At 38.8% G+C, this 19,247-nt stretch overlaps 1 protein-coding gene across 11 annotated transcripts in view; it reads right to left on the bottom strand.

The window, feature by feature from the left end:
- The window catches only part of LOC145673876 (uncharacterized), a 254,260-nt gene that overhangs the window by 210,498 nt on the left and 24,515 nt on the right, over positions 1–19,247 (bottom strand). For 10 of the 11 annotated variants that reach the window (XM_081743658.1, XM_081743659.1, XM_081743654.1 and 7 more), the window contains exons 3-4: positions 16,175–16,325; positions 833–1,063 (exon numbers count right to left, since the gene is read on the bottom strand). In XM_081743658.1, the coding sequence (XP_081599784.1) occupies positions 833–1,063; positions 16,175–16,325 (382 nt within the window). The remainder of the gene's footprint in view (positions 1–832; positions 1,064–16,174; positions 16,326–19,247) is intronic. The other variant, XM_081743665.1, reaches the window with a different exon arrangement.

The following is a 19,247-nucleotide window of genomic DNA, read 5'->3' as shown; positions in this document are numbered from 1 at the left end:
CCTGTGTATATATTGTAACGTACCACGTGCTTGTGTTTACAAACACCTAATATACGTATATATGTATGTATTATTTATATTATATAAATTATATATTTTTCCAATGAAGGCTTATTTTGAAGAAAATGCATAGAATAGGCAACATTAGGCACTAAAGCAATTATTTAGGCACTAAAGTTCGAAATAGGCAAAATAGGCAAAATAAAATTGGCTTAAATCGAAACTATAACCCCCTATATAAACTTTAAAACGTTATTTTTGACCATATCTTTAATATTAAAGAATAGGCATTTTGCCTAACATCCGGTCTCTAATCATAAGCTATTGTTAATAACGTGTTACGCTGTATTTTATGTTGAAAAATATTATTCTCGTTGTACAAATATGTGCAAATACTTTATTATAGATGTTTTTCCATCATTTTGTCTTATTTTTAGCATAGCATAACATTTCTGCAACGAAAAACACAAGATTTCAACTGCGAAAAGGTAGTTTTGGCCAGGTTTTGAGGGTTTCTGGACCACTGTGTAGTGGCAGGAAATACTAGCCTCGACAGCATTTTGTGATGAAAATGCCTGTCTCACATTTTACCTTCACTGGATTTCCTAATTACACAGAAAACTACGCTGCAGTGACATGACTAAGGTAAGGGGGTTAAAATAATTACTATCATTAGTACTGTATGTCTGTATTTAAAACACTGTTGTGGTTAATAAATCACAGTTGCAACTGTTAAAAATACTACCTCCGAGTTTCTCTCACAAATTTTGACGAACCAAAATCATTTGGATGTCAATTACTTTTAACTACAACGTCTAAAACCAGTACTAACCTCACTATTATCGACTAATTCTGACTCTGGGTCCGACTTCATCAGCAGCTCCTGTAGCGACACCAACACTTCGTTCTTCACTGCAGAGCTCGCAGCAGCGGTTGCCTTCACTAAGTCGTCCCACATGCACTGACATTGTCCAGCAAGAGCACTGTATGGGGATATCTCTTTAACAAGGGACTGTAGGCAGTAGGAAAGGCGTGATCCGGCACTACACAATCCATTCAGCGTCTGTTGGTGAAAGAGAGAGAGAGAGTGAAAAGAACACATCCGTTTCTACAATAACTAGATACCATTTACTAAAAACTAAGTTTCCTTGACATTACATGACATGAAGGGCTATAGGCGCTCAGTTTTAGGTGGGTGATGTATGGTCAGTATCGGCTACCATTGTCGATGTTATTTCTAAAGTAAAAGACCAGAGTTCGCTGGTTATTAATCGTTAGGACTATACTGAAAATTGAACTTGTGACAAAGTGCACCAAAAAACAGATTTCCATGAAAATCTTATGTCTATTCATAACATGAAGAAGTATTGGAGGTATTCAAATATGAGGCGCATCCACAAAGTAACTTTCCCACGCGTTCCATAGCTAAGAAAACGTATGTTGTGCGAAACGACTGCATGCACGTGAGAGAGTAAGGTCCTAGCATGGTGCATGCGCCAATGAAACTTCCCTAGTGCTCTCAGTAGCGTCGTGGCAGTGAAGATGGACGTTCCTATTCCAGCTCCGGCCGCGTGTGAAGTACGAGCAGTTATAAAATTTTTGAATGCACACGGCACAGCGCCGACTGAAATCCATCGTCAGGTGTGCCAGGTCTATAGGCCTAACGTCATGAGTAAGCAAAATGGTGCATTACTGGTGTAGACAATTTGCAGCAGGACACCAAAATATGCATGATTAGGAGCACACTGGGAGGCTAATCATCATCACAGACGACCTTGTTCAGGAACACATCATGTAGAATAGTCGCTTCACAATAACGGAACTTAGCGGTCAGTTCCAGCAGATTTCCCACTCCTTATTGCACACCATTGTCACGGAGCGCCTATTGTTCAAGAATCGCTCCGTGCGGATCATTCATCATATAGCCTGGACCTCGCTCCGAGCGATTACAATCTGTTCTACACCTCAAGAGATTCCTGTCAGGTCAGTATAAGTATTTTCAGAATGACAAAGAGGTGAAGGAGGTTGTCAAACAGTGGTTCCAATCTCAGGCGACCGAGTTCTATGACAGATGTAGACAAGTTTGTCCCGTGGTATGACAAATGTCTGAATTCCGGTGGTGGATAAGTTGAGAAATAGCTAAACACTTAATGTATCCGGTAAAATAAATGTTTTCATTCAATTGAGACGACAATGGATGTGAGAACTTTGAAATTGTTCTTATAAAATGAGGACTATCTTGTGTAATTTGGTTTCTTTTTAATTTAGTTCTGTACTTTACATCACGAAAGTAGCTTTGTATGCGATATACCCAAACACATTTTGAATGTAACAGTGACGCTCTTAGTGGTGACAGTGAATCGAACCTCAGTATTATGAGATGTTCGTAGCTTAAATGCTGCTGTGTCATTGTGCTTGTACGAAATAAAATGCAGCCAGGAATACAAGCATTCTGTAAGATTTATATTACTGCCCTTCGTGAAGAAAAAATATCCAGCAATGTGCGCGACTTATCCAACAATGCAAAATGAAAGGATTTGATATTTCCAAGAAAGGCTGCTCGTGCGTCCTTAACAAGACAGTCAAAGGTCAGGATGAATATAATCCCTGGGAGCAAGAAACAGGGGAGGAAGCCAGACGAGGTGTACTCCGGAAATGATTCGGCAGGCTAAGGTTATTTTTAACGTCCAAATAGTTTGTCTCTCACACAGGCGATGGCGCCACCGTCACCAATGTTAACATATACAACTAATACAATTAAAGGAGCAGTTCTACATAGAAATGCATTTTTTTTACAAATTATTTACATTTGAAGAGTTGAAAATTCTAAAAGGAATGGTGTTCGTTTGATCGCAATAAGTTCAGTCGTTATCGAGTAACAGAGGAAAAAATATTTTGTGATGTAATCATCCATGGTCAAGCTGCAACAGCAGGCTTCCATACTCAATGTAAAGCATTTCGTTTGGAGTGGTGCGGTGGTACGTTTTGAAGTGCGATTTCCTTTTCCAGAAATGATAGCAAGGACTTAGAAATGTCATCTACATGTAGAAAATAATAATATCTGATGGTGAGCTGCACAAAAGTTTTTTATAATATTACAAAATGTAGTTTTTCCTACAAAGCATAAGTTCAGCGTTTTACAAAAGGAACTAAAAGTTTCGAAACCAATACTATTTAAATAGATGGCGGACGAGATTGCAACAGCACTTAAGTACCTTTTCTTTAATCTTGGTTCCAATTCTGAAACATAAGTATGTTCATTTTCACATTTTGTAGCAATTTTTAATAATGACCCTATAATTTTGTGCTTCACGGTATGCAGGCCCTACAAGAGCGCGGCATATGAGGCAAAAGTGAAATAACATCTGTAAAGTTTCCAGAATATCAAAAATACTTTACCGGTTAAATTTGTTTCATTCGCATCGTTCTCCGCGGAACAACTCTCGTCACCCGTTTCATCATCACTGTCACTTGATACAGAAAAATTACACGATGAATCAATGTCCTGAGGAGCACTGTCATCGTTACTGATTCCTTTTACAAGCTGATATATTTCACTCCCCAATTCGCATTGTATAACACTTGTATTTACATTTATTTGTAAAACAGTACTTTCAGAATCATGAGTAACACCGTCGCTATTACCCTCTAATGCCTAGTCTTCACTACAACCGTCAATTGCGTCTTGTACGATATTTTTACGTTGAGTTGATTTTAGTTTAGCGTCTCTTTCAGCAGCGAGGCTACATGAGACGTGGACCTACTGATTAACGTGGAATCCGAACCACGTAAGCCCCCGCCGGGAATCGAACCCGGGATATTTTTACGTTGTAACTGGATATACACATCCGCGCTTGTTCAATGGTTCGGACTCTAAACCTTTCAATAATATATTTGGAACAGTATTCTTTTTCTCAGTTTGCGTGTAAATGATTCTCCTGGCTTTTCTTTCAGTAAACATGACTGCTGGAAGTCGGACTCTTCAAGAAGTTTGGAACAAAAACGAGTGTTTTTTTTTTTTGGTACAAAATCTTTCCTATTGATTTTCTTGAACCATAATTTATATCAATCTGGTGATTTCTCACGGCTTGGAAACGTAAAAAAGATAATTTATGTCCCTTAGCTTTAATCGCACGAGAATTACAACCGAAAATACAGTACGTGTTAGGTATTTCTACCTTACTTCGCAGACACAGCACGCGCTGTACTAACACGTGTTTTCTATTTCGCACCAGTGTTTCTTTCAGAAAAACTGTTCCAGGGGGCACACTTAGGAAGGGCACATTATTTTCACAGGGTACTGTTCTATATGTTATTATATTATAGACGTATTATTTTTGTCTCCTCTGGGGTGGGGGACACTCTCAGAACTCCGGAGAAGACAGTGCCTCCCCAAAACTTGTCCAGAGGAAGCACTGCTTGGCACAACACTACGTAATTACTGATTTTTTTTTTTTTTCACCAATGCTGTAGGAGAAACAACCAATAAAAACGTCCCTCAAGAATTCAACACAAAGTAAGACTGTTAACGAACCCAAAACAATGTATTAAATCCATGCACTATTAAAGATTTATTAGCTGCGCACAAGGGAAGAGTGGTTGCTGACTCACATTGAGTTCCTTGATAGCCCCCGGGTGACGTCAGCATTTGAGACTCATCAAAAACAAACGCCCATAGAAGCTGAACGAGACGGCCTGTCAAGATTTTTTTTTAAAAAATACGTGTCTTTTATTTTTTTAAACTCTTCCTATTGCACCAAACTTGTTTTTAACTCGAACTGCTCCTTTAAAACAATCAAAAATAAAATGAATACCTGAAAAACTAAGCACTGTTTCACGACCAAGTCCAGTAACACACGCGGCCAATAACACTACCGCAAAAAACAATATTAATCAGGATTTGAAACCAGTTAAACGGTATAAAAGAGAAGTCCATGAGCTGCTGGCACGCCATATTGCCCAACATGAGACAAAAACAGAAAGTTGTATGAACGCCAGTTGGCCCTCAAAGAGTAGGTATTTGTCTTACATTAGATAAGGTATATGAATGTTAGTATTTAAATAACTAAGTCAAATATTGGGAATATCTCATCAGCCAAGGGACGAGAAGCATTTTCGAGTGACAAGGAAATCGAGGAAAGTTTCTCAGAAGGTTTCATAACAAAAGTGAGTTGTAATTACAATGGAAAGTTAAGAGCATTTCCGGTTGACAAAACTGTAAAATTCATTCAACCTATTATTAACATCCAATACCCAATTTACAAACCAGAGATCCTGGTCGTGTATGGTAAAACCCGCGCAATATGGGAGTGTCAATTTTGGTGGAGGCGCCAGTGTTGTGTTTAACGCAAATATTGGGCGAGCGTGACGATACAGGAGAGTACAGTAGTTTGTAGAATGTTTATATATATAAGTAATGAGTTTATAGTAGGTACGATATTTTTCTAAATTGTAGGGGTTGGTAACAAGGTTTTAAAAAGTTCTTACAGAATTCTTGAATTTGGTTTTATTAGAATAAATTTTTTGTTCAGTTAATTAGACGAAACCAAATTTTTTTTAAAAAAAATATGCATTTAACAGAATCTAGAGGATTATTCTTTAATCAAAAGACTACTGACCCCAGGGGTGTAGCCAAGGGGGGGCCCATCGGGGCCTGGCCCCCCAAATGGTTTCCTGGACCCCCAAATAACCAACTTTTAAAACATCATAGTAAAATTATCTCGCTTCATTCATTTAAAAGTAACGAAGTTTATTGACAATTAATAATTTGTGGTAAAATAGTATGGAGAAATATTGTTTTTTCATACCGATCGAAAAATAGTATAGTATCTCTTCCTTATACCGATCGAAAAATAGGATACCTTTTGTGACAACGGATTACACAATTTAGTGCGATTTATATTTGACAGTTTGAAGACAAACGTTTTAACAAGGTACTAAAAAAAGCAATAAAACAAAGTACTAAACTGATTTGTAACTACAGTATATTTTTATATGCTTTAACAAGTGTTTTAAAAGACATAGAGGATGGAAAATTTGGTGAGAAACAATGCTTTTATTCAATTTGTATTTCATTCGCTCTCTCTTTTATTTCTACCCAGTGTAATAAAATAATTATGTTTTTTTTTTTTTTTTTTTTAGTCACGAATAATAAATAAATATATTTGTCAGGAAACCGTAAAGAAATTAAGTGAAATTTCAAAGAAAATCAATCTTGTGTAGATAGGTTCTGTATACAAGGTATTAAATTTAAATATAAAGGTAACCAAAAAAGTTTTGTTGCTTTTTCACCCACCACCTTCGAACATCTATATGTCACCTAACCTGCAAGATGAAAAATAGTCCCCATCAGCATCGACGACCTTCTGAAAACGTTCTGGAAGGCCATGGAATCCATCGCGGTAGAACTTGGTGGGCCGTGAAAGGAAGAAAGTATCAGGTGCATTTTGGACTTTTACTAGGGATTTGAACTGGCGTCCTCTAATGTGACTGTCCAAAGAATGGAACAGATGATAATCGGACGGTGCAATACCCGGGGAATATAGTGGTTGCAATATTATTTCCCATCCAAGGCGAAAAATGGTGTCCTGAGTCATACTAGCCACGTGGGACTTAGCGTTGTCCCGTAAACGAGGACCCATTTGCAATTCAGAAGTGATGGCTCCAGAGTTTTGAGTTTTTGTTGAGCACAGCTCAACTGCTGACATTACACAGTTACATTGATACTCTGACCAGCTGGTAGCGGTTCCCGATGCACGATGCATCAAACACACAGAAGGACCTTCTTCTGGTACAGTGCTGGTTTCGGCTGTTTTGAAATCGGTTCATAAGATACTAACCAATGATGACGACGCCGTGGAGCTTCGTATAGGACCCACTTTTTATCACATGTCAGCACCCTGTCCAGAAATGGCTCCGAAACAGTAAATAACCACAGGCGACTGCCGCGTTGCCTTCTGGCCCGGAGTGAAAACACGTGAGACCCATCGACCCAAGTAGTAGTGCTTCCCAAGTTGATGGGTGTGCTGCCGAATGGTTTCTCCACACACTGAATTGTAGTCCCAGTTCCTCTTTGTACATGTGTTGGTGTTTGGCACGTGGTGTTTTCGAGTGTTTCGTCATCGTCCTTAAACTTGTTAAACCATCGCTGCACTGTCCGCGTCGTCACGACACCCTCACCAAAGGCCTGGCATATTTTCTGTCCCGCTACAGCGGCGTTTGACTTCCATTTGAACTCGTTCAGCATACATGCTCTTATGACACTCTCTGGACTTCCCATGTTCTCTCTGTCTTTACGAAAGTTCACGGTGTACCAGGTAGTATGTTGGATATTCCCACACCAACAACTGGCGTTCGTCTTATCTCCACTTGCATTCAACTCACGATGTGAGGTCCAATTGAACACAGACCTCCACGGAAAGGGACAGAACTTTCTTGGTTACCTTTATAGTTATGCATTAAAAGTATAACGTTTGGTCCCGGGCAGTAGTTCTTGATTAAGCATAATAAAAACTATATTGAATATAATTTATGGATAATAATAATAATAATAATAGTAATAAGAAGAAGAAGAAGAAGAAGAAGAAGAAGAAGAAGAAGCAGCAGCTAAAATAGTGTTTTTAGTTTTGCAGACTAGCAGCAACACATTTTTTGGTTTTGTACATTGTAGCTGCCCCCCCCCCCTCAAAAACGACGGGCCCCCCTACACAAATATGCTGGCTACACCCCTGACTGACCCTAAAATAATCATTCCCTAGACCTCAAGTGATTTGGCAGTTAGATTCTCTCTTGAGATAAGAGCAGATTTACATATAATAATATATTTATTTTAATGGTAAAATTATTCTTAGTTGTGATATCAGTAAAAAGAAATAAAGAAATATTTATTTATACATTTTATTATTGTTATTATTATTCAATAGCTGTACGTCGGATTGTCCTATTTGTTTGCTTGATGTGCCAATGTCATTTTGGACAGCACTGTCAATGAAGTTTAGCAGTTACAGATTAGAATATTAAAGTACGGTAGGCCAATGCAGGTTGTATGTGTTGTGTGTGTGCCTTTATCTTTATTACATCGTAAATCTATTTTGTTTGTGAATTGGATAGGCACGAAAGAATAATAAACTATTAAAGATTTAAAAACAATGGATACACATGCAGCTGCAACTAAATTATAATTCAATAAGTAACTGAAGTTACATCTTCAAACGTGTGAATAAATTTAAAAGGTGACACAGGGTAACACACTACAAACACAAATCGATCTAAATCTAACACAGAAAGAGTTACTTTTAAAGCGTTTCTCACTGGAACAACAAAACAACACTCATCAAGGATCGTTAACAAATTCTAGTATATCAAACCAAATTTACAAAAACTGATAAACATAAGTTTCGAACACTTTATTTCCTCAAACTCTTACGGGTCAACATTATTCCTTTTCTTCCTAACATTTTGTACTTTTCAATATGCGTTGTATATGTCTGTAGTGTATGGCAGCTTACTAGTTTTATTCAGTTTGTACCGTGTTTCTATTTCTAACTGTTTGTGACGCGATTTTGGTTATCCTTACAGCCTTGTAAATAGCTACAACTGTTATATGTTGAAATGATGGGGGAAAATATCTAACGGGAAAGTAAACACAATTTGTAACATAGATGTCTGTTACGCTAGAGTTCTCGCATACAACTTTAAACGTATTTATAGTTTAACACTTTTTTCCAGTCTGTAGGAGACGTGGAGCTTGTGTTTAACGAGACCCGAATCTCACATACTTTCATTTTTTAAAAAATTTTTTTAATGAACTTAAAATGGCCGATTTCCGGAGATTTAGGGAGTCACATCTCGGAAACCGTAAGTTATGGAGAGATGATATTGGTGTTGATCAATATCTAAGAGGATGGTAAATATTTTAGTACCAAATAACAACCAGTGGCCACTGTCCAACTGGCCACTGGTTTGGCCAGTGACCACCGGTTAATATCGGTTCCAAAATGCTTGCCATTCTCTTAAGTATTGATTAAGACCAATATCATCTCTCTATGACTTACAGTTCTCGAGATATTGGCCAAAAAATAGTTCCGATTAAAGGAAATTTAAGGAGTCATATCTCGGGAACCGTAAAGTCATAGAGAGATCATATTGGCGTTGATCAATACCTAAGAGGATGGTGAACATTTTGGTACCAAACAGTAACCGTGGCCAATGTCCACCTGGCCACCGTTCCCCAGATATTGGCCCAAAAAGTTAGAATTTTGAGAGATTTACGGAGCCATATCTCGGGAACCGTAAGTCATGGTGAGATGATATTTTGCGAATTTTTGCGAGAAACAGAAGTTGCAGGTTAAAAGATTTACTTTTACATGTAGGAACAATCACAGTTATCCTTCTCGTTCCATCTCTCCATTCTTTTTAAGTTCGTTCTGACAATGCTCTTGGAGCATTTTCAAGTGATTTTTTAATGTAAACGATCGAAAGATTTGTGACTGTAGCAAGTGACATCTACAGGGAAAATATAGAAGCTTACATTGAACAGCAATGAAAAGAGGAAATATGACATCTAACAAGGCAAGGAAGCTGTTGAGCACGTTAGTGTAATGTTACATTACAACAGCTCAGAGAAACCAACGAAATTTTCACAGTGTTTCAGTGCAAATATATTGCTTTCCTGTGTATTATTATAACAATCAAATGATTTTTTTTCTAATACTTGCTAAGTAAAAGCAGGGTCGTTTCTAAGCAGTTTCATTAGGGATATTTTCTGAATATTTGAAGTGGTAATACATTTAGGAAGTGGCTCATTACGTTTCAAATATTCAATTTTTGAAAATAACTACAACCGTAATTTAAAAGCTTTTGTTGAACAATGGATCAAAATCAGGACAAAAAGCCGAAATTTTAACCAGACTGTTTAATCAATCATTCTCTCCTTCAATTTATGACTTCCATTCTTACTTTTCTTTTAGTATTTGAAATTACATACACCAGAAAGACACATACACATATTCAAAATTTGCATACAACAAACGTATATATAGTTTCAGATAGTAAAGTAGAATAATCTTAATTGGAAACTGGGGAATTTTGTGTTATTATTGAGACAGCGTCATGACACGAGCACCGAAACTACCAGATGATCGAAGCGGCGTTGACAGACAAAGACTAATATCATAAAAACCAACTATTCTAAAACGTAAAATTGGGGTGTCGATTAGATGGGAGCACGCAACCTGTTGCACTTGCTACTTGAATACTAAGTTACATCTTTGGGTTGTGTTGTTAACAGTCTAGGAGTTAACTAACTCATTGGTTTATGAAACCCAAAGGTTCAATGCTGTGTTCACCAAAGCTCTCCATTGACTTCTGTCCTTAGCCAATGGATCCAATTCCTACCTTGTATTTCTATTTCTGCAAGATCCATCTTAATGTTGCCCGCCCACTGCGCCTTGATCTTCATAATGGTCGCTTTCCGACTGCAGTTTCAGTTAAAACTTTGAAAGCATCTCTAATTTCTTCCATTCTGGCTATGTGATCTGCCCACTTGAGACTCCTAGACTTGAGACCCTAACAAACTATGGCAAATGGTATAAAATATGCATTTCTTCGTTATGAAGTTTCCACCATTCCTCATTCCCGTTCCTTTTCGGCCCAAATATAAGTCTCAAGATTTTATTCTCAAATACCTTCAGTCTCCGTTCTTCCCTCAGTGTAAGCGATCATATTCTGCAACCATACAGTAAAATAGGCATAATTATCGTTTCATATTATTTAAGCTTCAAATCCTTGACATAATTCGCGACAACAAGAGATTTTGAACTGAATAATAACACGAATTCCCTGCTTTCAGTCGACATTTAATTTCTTCATGAATGTGGTTCTGATCTGTTTATACTAATCCTAGACATTTGGAAGTATCCAATTTGACGAAAATATTATTTGATATTTTTACGCACTTATAATTTCCAGCATTACGATCCTGGTGAACTTCCATGTATTTAGTTTTCTCAGTATTTACTTCTAAACCCGTATTCCTGGAAGCGTTCAATAAGACCTCTATATTTCCTTTTATTGTTCTTCCATCATCCCCTATCACATTTATAACACCAGCATACGCCATAACCTGGTGAATACCATTCAGCTCTAGGCTCTGGATGCTATTTTTTATTTTCCTTATAACGTACTTCAAAACAAAGTTGAATAATAATGGCAGCAACGAATCTCCATGTTTCAGGCCATTCTCGACATGAGAACTCGTGGACAAGAATTTCTCAGACTTTATTTTGTGATTCATTGAAATACATCCTAATTAATCTAACTGTTTCGTTATTCGTTATTCCAAATTCTGTAAGAATGTTGTACAATGCTACCCTCCTAACCAAGTCGTAGGTCTTTCTAAAATCAATAATTGATGTACCGGGGTATTGTATGCCCATTTCTTTTTGAGTATTTTCCGAATGGTAAATATCTGGTCGATAGTTGATCCATTTCGTCTAAATCCGCATTGATAATCTCCAGTAATTTCATCTGCGTATAGAGTCAATCTTGTTAATATAATGTTTCAGAGGATTTTATAGGATGTTGACAGAAGACAGATGTCTCGATAAAGATTACGATCAGTTCTGTCGCCTTTCTTGTGAAATGGAACAATGATTGATTCTTTCCACTCTTGTGGCTTACGTATCTTGCTCTAGAATTCTTTATAATGATTTCTATTTATGTTCGCTTAGTAGGACTCTGGCAAAACCACTCTAAAGTAGGAAATTTTTGATTTTGGTAATTTTCTTTGGTACTGCTAACGAAAACGTACAAGCATACCGAATTCAAGCCTATTGTAAACAATCATGTTTAAAAGTGATCTAGTGAATACTCATTACGGAATAATTGGCACCCGCGATAGATTTATTTTTCTGGAAATTTAGCTACGGGCATATGATTTGAAGTACTCACCAACTATCTCTATAAAAATTGTTGAGGAAGTACCGCAGGATTCTGAAGAATTAATATTTGGATAGGACACATACTAGTTCCTAAATTAAGTCTTGGCCCGATTACGGAAGGTCCCATAGTATTGGAGCTATAGATCTTTAAAGTTCATTTTATAATGTTTTCGGCAGCCTATACTCCGAAAGGAAGCATTTGTGCATCCAGATTGGTCTATACTTTTTGCCTTATCTTGGTGTCAGGAATCACCTGCGAAAACGTTGTCGGTGTTGTTTTGAAACAATATATATATATATATATATATATATATATATATATATATATATATACAGGGTGTTAATGAACTATACCGACAAACTCTGAGAGGTGATTCCTCACGTCAAACTAAGAAAAAGTTCATATGGACCTATGGGTAAAAGTGGATAGTTTTAGTGCTAGGGCTGTCCAAAATCGCGAAAAAGCTAAATTTCAACAGGCCCTATTTCGAATTCCAGAAACTATGGTTGCTGGTCCTTATCAGAGTAAAGGAAGTTATCCATACGCAGTTCAAAAATGCACATTTCATTAATGTTCAATGGGTGTAAAGAGTATTTCCTGCAGGTTGAAATTCCCAGACTTGCCATCAACCGAATTTTGAGATATACACTGACTTTATGATTGGTCCAAAGTAAGCAAACGATAAGTCTTGATAGTAGTGAACACGGAATCCTTTGGTGCGATGTCGGAAGTGTTAAGGGTCGTCAGCAGCACGGTCTCTACTACTCAAGAAAAAGCATACTGTGAAAGCATAAGTGAAAAAACGTGAAATATATCGTGATGAAATACATCGCTACATACACACACACACATATTATAAATATATACAGGGTGCGGCACGTAAAACCGGCCCGTCGTAATATTCTGGTATATTGTGTTTTTGGCAACACTTAAATAATCTACCTTCCTACCAAGAGATGGCGTGTCGAGGTCGGGTCGACTTACGTGACCTGCAGCAGTCACGTGCAGCCGCAGCCAGTGAAACTTGTCGAAACCAGTTGAGAAAAAGGCCTCGTTGTGTTAAGCCGGGTGAGTGTTAGTGTGTGATAATGCCGTATTCGATACCCGAGCGTGTTGCCATTGTTGAAGGGTTCATTCTCACTGGATCTTTTCTGAAAACAAAGAATTTGTTTCGGGAGAAATTTCCAGGACGTTCTGTGCCAGCAAAAAGCACCATTCAGGAATTGATTGAAAAATGGCGGCGTACAGGATCGGTTCAAAATGCTCCCAGGAACAGACGAACATCTGTCTGCACACCTGAATTAAAGATGCAGGTGGAGGAGATAATGACAATAAGTCCTCGAAAGTCAACCAGGAGATTGAGTCAACAGGTTCATGCGAGTGAGAGAAGTTGCAGACGTGTTTTAAGGGGACTGAAGTTAAAACCGTACCGGATAAGTGTTGTGCAAGAACTGAAGGAGCCTGACCTGCAGAAGAGGGTGCATTTCTGTTCATGGCTGTTGAGCAATGTTGCCAGTGGTTTCTTGGATCCACTAATGCTCATCATGAGTGACAAGGCGCGGTTCCACCTGTCTGAGTACGTAAATTCCCAAAACAACCGGTATTGGTCGACAGAAAATCCACACGCAATCCACCAGGTACCTTGGTGTTTGGTGTGCCATTTCCGCCACACGCGTTATTGGGCCCATATTCTTTGAGACGACAGTGAACAGTGACGTGTATATGGGAATCCTGGAGGAGTTTTATACACACTTGACCGAAGAGGAGCGTCAGTTATGTTACTTTCAGCAGGACGGTGCAACATGCCACACATCAGCTGCATCATTGTCCCTTGTGCATGAGATGTTTACACCAGAGAGGAAAATCAGCAAAGGCTTGTGGCCTCCTCGGTCACCAGACTTGTCCACGTTTGACTTTTACTTATGGGGACTGTTAAAGGGAAGAGTATACGAAACAAATCCACACACAATTGAAGAACTCAAGACCAGGATCCAGGATGTCACCAATAGCATTACAACACAAGAACTGACAAGGGTATATATGAATCTCCTCAATCGTGCTCACATGTGTATTGAAGTGGGCGGAGGACACTTTCAGCACCTGCTGTGAAGGTGAGTAGTTATATTCAATACATTACATTTCATTTATGTGTTGTAGTTAATCATATTCAATACATTACATTTCATTTTATGTGTTCACTTTACGGGCCGGTTTTACGTGCCGCACCCTTATACAGAATGGAACTACCGGTTTCTAACACTTCCGACTTCCCTCTGAAGCACTGGATGTCGATTGTTGTCAAGGCTTACCTCCTGCGTACTTTGGGCCCTCCTTGAAATTAGGGTATATCTGAAGACTCGATTGAGAGCATATTTGAGAATTATACTCTCTACAGAATACCCTGCACACTCATTGAAAATTGATGAAATATACATTTTTGGATTGTGTATGCGTGACTTCCTTTACGCTGATAAGGACCACCATCCACGGTTTTTCGAATTCGAAATAGGGCCTGTTGAAATTTAGCTTTTTCGCGATTTTGGACAGCCCTAGCTCTGAAACTATGCACTTTTACCTATAGATCCATATGAACTTTTTTCTTATTTCGATGTGTGGAATCACCTCTTACAGTTTGTCGGTATAGTTCATTAACACCCTGTGTATATATACCACCTCAAAGAGGTGCAACTTACCAGATTAATATGGCGTTGGACCAGCTTGCATCCTCAGAAGAGCTCTGAGTCGACGTAGAATGGAGCCATAGAGGTCGAGAATGGTACGAAGTTCAATATTACACTATTCCGCGTACAGTGAATCGCTCAGTTCCGCGAGAGAGGATAGAACTGGAAATTTGTGTCTGATTCGTGTCCTCAAAATGGACCACAGATGCTAATATCTTAGAATTAGCCGGGGCAGGGGAGGTATTCAATTTCATCCCGGTGTCATCCAAACCAAGCTGCAACAGCTCCACCGCTGTGAATGGACGCATTGTCATCGTGGAATATGATGTCCATGCTTGGAAACAATATCTGGACCATAGGATGCACATGATCTTTCAAAATGGCGACATAATCACGGGAAGTGACGCGACTGGTGAGAGTGAGCCCAAAACCCACTGAAAACAGAATATTCCAGCACATGACATCACAGAGCTGTCGCTGTTTCTCAATTGGGTGGAAACACTGCAGATCATATACTTCAGAGCGTCTGAAACACACATACGGTCCGTGGTTTGAAGTAAGGTAGCGATGACTCATCCGACCATACCACACGTGTATAGTCAACAGTGGTCCTTGCTCTTCGCGGCACCATTGACGTCCTACTACCAACTGTTATGGTCCCTTATTGGCGGTTTCGTCCATGCAATAAGGCCGCGTACGTCCATGTCATGTAATTCGCGGTAGACAGCGACTGTTGACACAGCCTGTGGGATGTGATGCTTGAGTTTATCCGTCACTTGCATCGCAGTCGCACGACACTTCTGATTAACAATCTGCTCGACCTGCTTTAAATGCTTGGTGGAACCTAACTTAGAAGGTTCTTTTCCTGCCATTATTCCTCTTCGCTTATGTGCTTTTCGCGTGAATTTTTTAGGCTGTCACTACCTTTGGCACTTCTCTTGCGACACATCGAACTATGTTACTTCCGTCAGGCTTACATCACATAGGCAAGCGAAAACAACTTGCTTCTTTTAGAAATCAGTCGCACATTTTAAATTATCAGCGTCTATTCAATTCAGTGCACGCTGCCGTTTTAATACTCCTTACGTAGTACGAAGTTCCTAACAACCACTACCCCAGATGCCGTGGGCGCCGTTTGGCTGTTGCCAACCCAGATATCTAACGTGTTTCCAACCCAATAACCAATAAAGGGATGGCACTTATAATTCACATTTATAGCAAAATAAAAATAAATTTGCTGATTTGTAATGCATAAATCATCGTTAAAAAGCCAAGTTCCCTTCAATATTTCCATATATTGATATTTATCCTTGTTCAGTGTCGCATAACCTTGGAAGAAATCGTCTAATGAGACATTTACTTTGTCATTTCAATGATGTAGTTAATTTTTAGCATAGTACTGCTTCAAGAAGGAGCATACGTTGAATTTGAGAAAAATAGAGCTAAGCACAGCATATTTTTTAAAAAATGATCCACTTCCTCAATCATTTTCATCCACCAAATCTCCTTTATTAGTGAAATTCTCAACGACATTGGCTGCAATTGCTACTTACCTGTAAATACGACCACCAGAGGCCAAGACAATCTGCAAGATCTTTTGGTGATACGCGAACTCCTCCTGCATTTGAAGGTTTCTCTGTTGTTGCCTTGTCCTTCGTGATATTAGCTGAAGTGCCAGACGAACCTGGTTTGTCCAATGAAGGCCTAAACATAAAGTGTAAATTTACAGATATCTACACTACTAACATTGATTGAATTACTTCCATTAAGACATTTTAGTTAGGTTTATGCACTAAACGATGATTCTGCGCTAGCTTCTTACTGACTCATACAATCTTCCACACACATAACTTCTTACTTGAAGGGTAGGGGGGGAAACAAGGAATGTCACAAAACTGTATTTTAGAGAAAACTACGTTTTAATATTGAAAACCACGTTCAAAATGAATAGGATTAGTTAAATCTTTTGCTCCTTTCCTTGGACATTTCTACATGTACGCATGTATGGCATATACAGTCAAATAGTACGAAGAGTCATCCACAGATAGGGCAAAGCACCCGTTAAAGCACACACATGGACATTCCTTGTTTTTTCCCCTTCCCCTTCATTTATATTTTATTAATTACATTTCGAAACTAGCTATGCATTAATACGGTAAGTCTTACAGAACGACCATGTCCAACTCTGATTGTCGACAGGTATCAGAGCGAAAGCGGGAAGAGAGATAGAGAAGTGGTTTCTCGGAATTGATTAAGGGTCCTAGGAACAGCTTTTATTTCCTGTATCTAACCATCTATTCAAACCGAAAGTGTTAGAAATAGACCACGTTCGATTTCAAAGTTGATAGCTGTACAGTAACAAATGGTAAAAAGCGTTTTCTACAATCGATTCTGTGACCCAACAGTAAGTTCTATCTCGACCCTTATCTCGCTGCTCAAACCGGAAATGAACTACAACTTCAGGTTTTAAAAGTTATTTGAACACAGCAAAATCGATAAGAGAAAGAGAGATTAAAAAATTGCGGGATACTTTCTTCAGTGTAGATAGATGGGACACTCATGCGCAGTTGTGAATTTTTCCCCGATGGCAGAAAGCGTCAGTCGCTGGCAGTCTGCCAACTAGTGAAGATGTGTAGTAAGCAGTTGTCTTATTTCAGTTTTTGTAAAATAACAGAAAAATTTGAGCAGCGATATTGCCATCAAATTTTGTCAAAAGCTTGGCGATACCGGTTATTTTACAAACCAGAAGTGGGCCGAGTTTTTTAAACTGGACGAGCTGTTTCGGCTGTATATTCTTTACGCGCCCTATGTCAAATGGAAATGCAACGTTACCATTTTGGTAAATTTTGTAAGAGTGGAAGCGGAAACCATTCGCAATATTCGACAGGCTTTCGGTGACGATGCTTTGGGCACCTCACGCATAAAGGAGTGGTACAACTACTTCAAAGATGGCCGCACATAAGTGGACAGTGAACCACGTTCAGGTAGGCCCTCAACAAGCCGGAATGACAATGTCATTGAGCAAGTATGGACTGGGGTCTTGCAGGATCATCGTATTACAGTCTGAGATATTGCAAAGGATATAGGGGTAAGCATTGAATCGGTACATTCAATTTTCGGCATCAGGAGAGTGTCGTTAAATTAATATTGAACTACCCTTAAAACTGTCATATATACCTTGACCCCAACATATTCACTTCCCGCGAAATCTGTACCGAAGTTGCTAACAATAGAACCCATTCTGCGCATTTGATTCACGCTTTCATCGCCAAACACAACATTCCTGTGGGGGGGCCGCAATGGGTCAGTGGTAGAGCGTTCACTTCTGTTGCTTGGGGTCTCTGGTTCGATCCCAGCTCGCGCCAAGTGAACTTTGTGGTGGACAAACACCGTGTGTGTGGGTTTCCTCGGGGGTTCTCCCATTTCCTCCCACTTCCTTCATTACACCATTTCACTCATTTCTCATCATCACCGTCTCCTTTAGACTAACCGGCATAACCGTGGGACGTAAAACTCAAAAATTTCAATTTTGTCTACAACATTCCTAAGTGTCGTCAGGCTCCCTACTCACCCGACATGGCTCCATGTGACTTTTGGTTATTTCCTAAGTTGAAAATGACACTAAAAGTGGAAGTGATTTAAGTCAAGAGAAGACATCATGCGGAATTCGACAGCATTCCGAAAACTGCGTTTGAGAAGTGTTTCCAACAATGGCATGAGCGCTGGAAGAATTGTGTGCGTTACCAAGGAGCCTACATTGAAGAGGATTCCATTTCGGAGTGTTTCGGATTTCCATATCAATAAATGTATTTTTGCAACCAAAGATTCGATACTTTTTGCACACATCTCGTATTGCAAGAAACAGCTGTTTCACTGTTCCAAGAACTTTATTCGTATGATCAAACCGGACGTCGTGTAAATCTACAATTTCTGGTTTCAACACTGATCTGTAATGAGAAAAAGGTAATAGATAATATGGATTCAATAAGGTGTGAACAGGTTCTATCTCCGTCTTTATTCCATCCAAAAGTGGTACAAATCGACTACCACTTCCGGTTTCAATTTTGATCTTCATAGACTAAGCACGGTAACAGAGAGTAAGGAATGGTCTTCGATATACAGTCAGCGTCCCATGAATAAATTTTATCTAACTTCTTATTCTTCTATTAGAACTGGAAGCAGTACGAACTTGTATGACTTCTGGTTCCAATATTAGCTCCTAAATAGTTATAAGATAACGAGAAAATGTTCTTGATTCACGCTTCCCTTTATTTCAAGTGACGCAAAACTTTTAATGAAGTTGCGTGACCGTGCTTACAGAAAATATAAAAGAACGAAGAATCAGTTGCATTGGGAGGATTATAGGCGCTTGCGTAACTTTATAACTACTACTGTTCGACAAAAAAACTGCGTATTTTTCTCATCGCATGATCAAATGATGCATGTAACATATGGAAAACTTTGCGTGATCTTGGTGTAGGTAAAAGCGATTCATGCTTGATTCTTCCGGCTGATGTAAACGACATTGAAGCTATAAATTCACATTTCACAAGTGTCTATAAAATGTCTGAGAAAGCACTGAAGCACATAATCAACAAACGCATTGGCTTGCAACGCGTAAATTAA

The sequence above is a fragment of the Thermobia domestica genome, chromosome 17, assembly GCF_964235325.1.
Source record: "Thermobia domestica chromosome 17, izTheDome1.hap1.1, whole genome shotgun sequence".
NCBI lineage: Eukaryota > Metazoa > Arthropoda > Insecta > Zygentoma > Lepismatidae > Thermobia > Thermobia domestica.
Note: the sequence above shows the minus strand (reverse complement) of the source record. Positions and strands in the feature narration are given on the sequence as shown.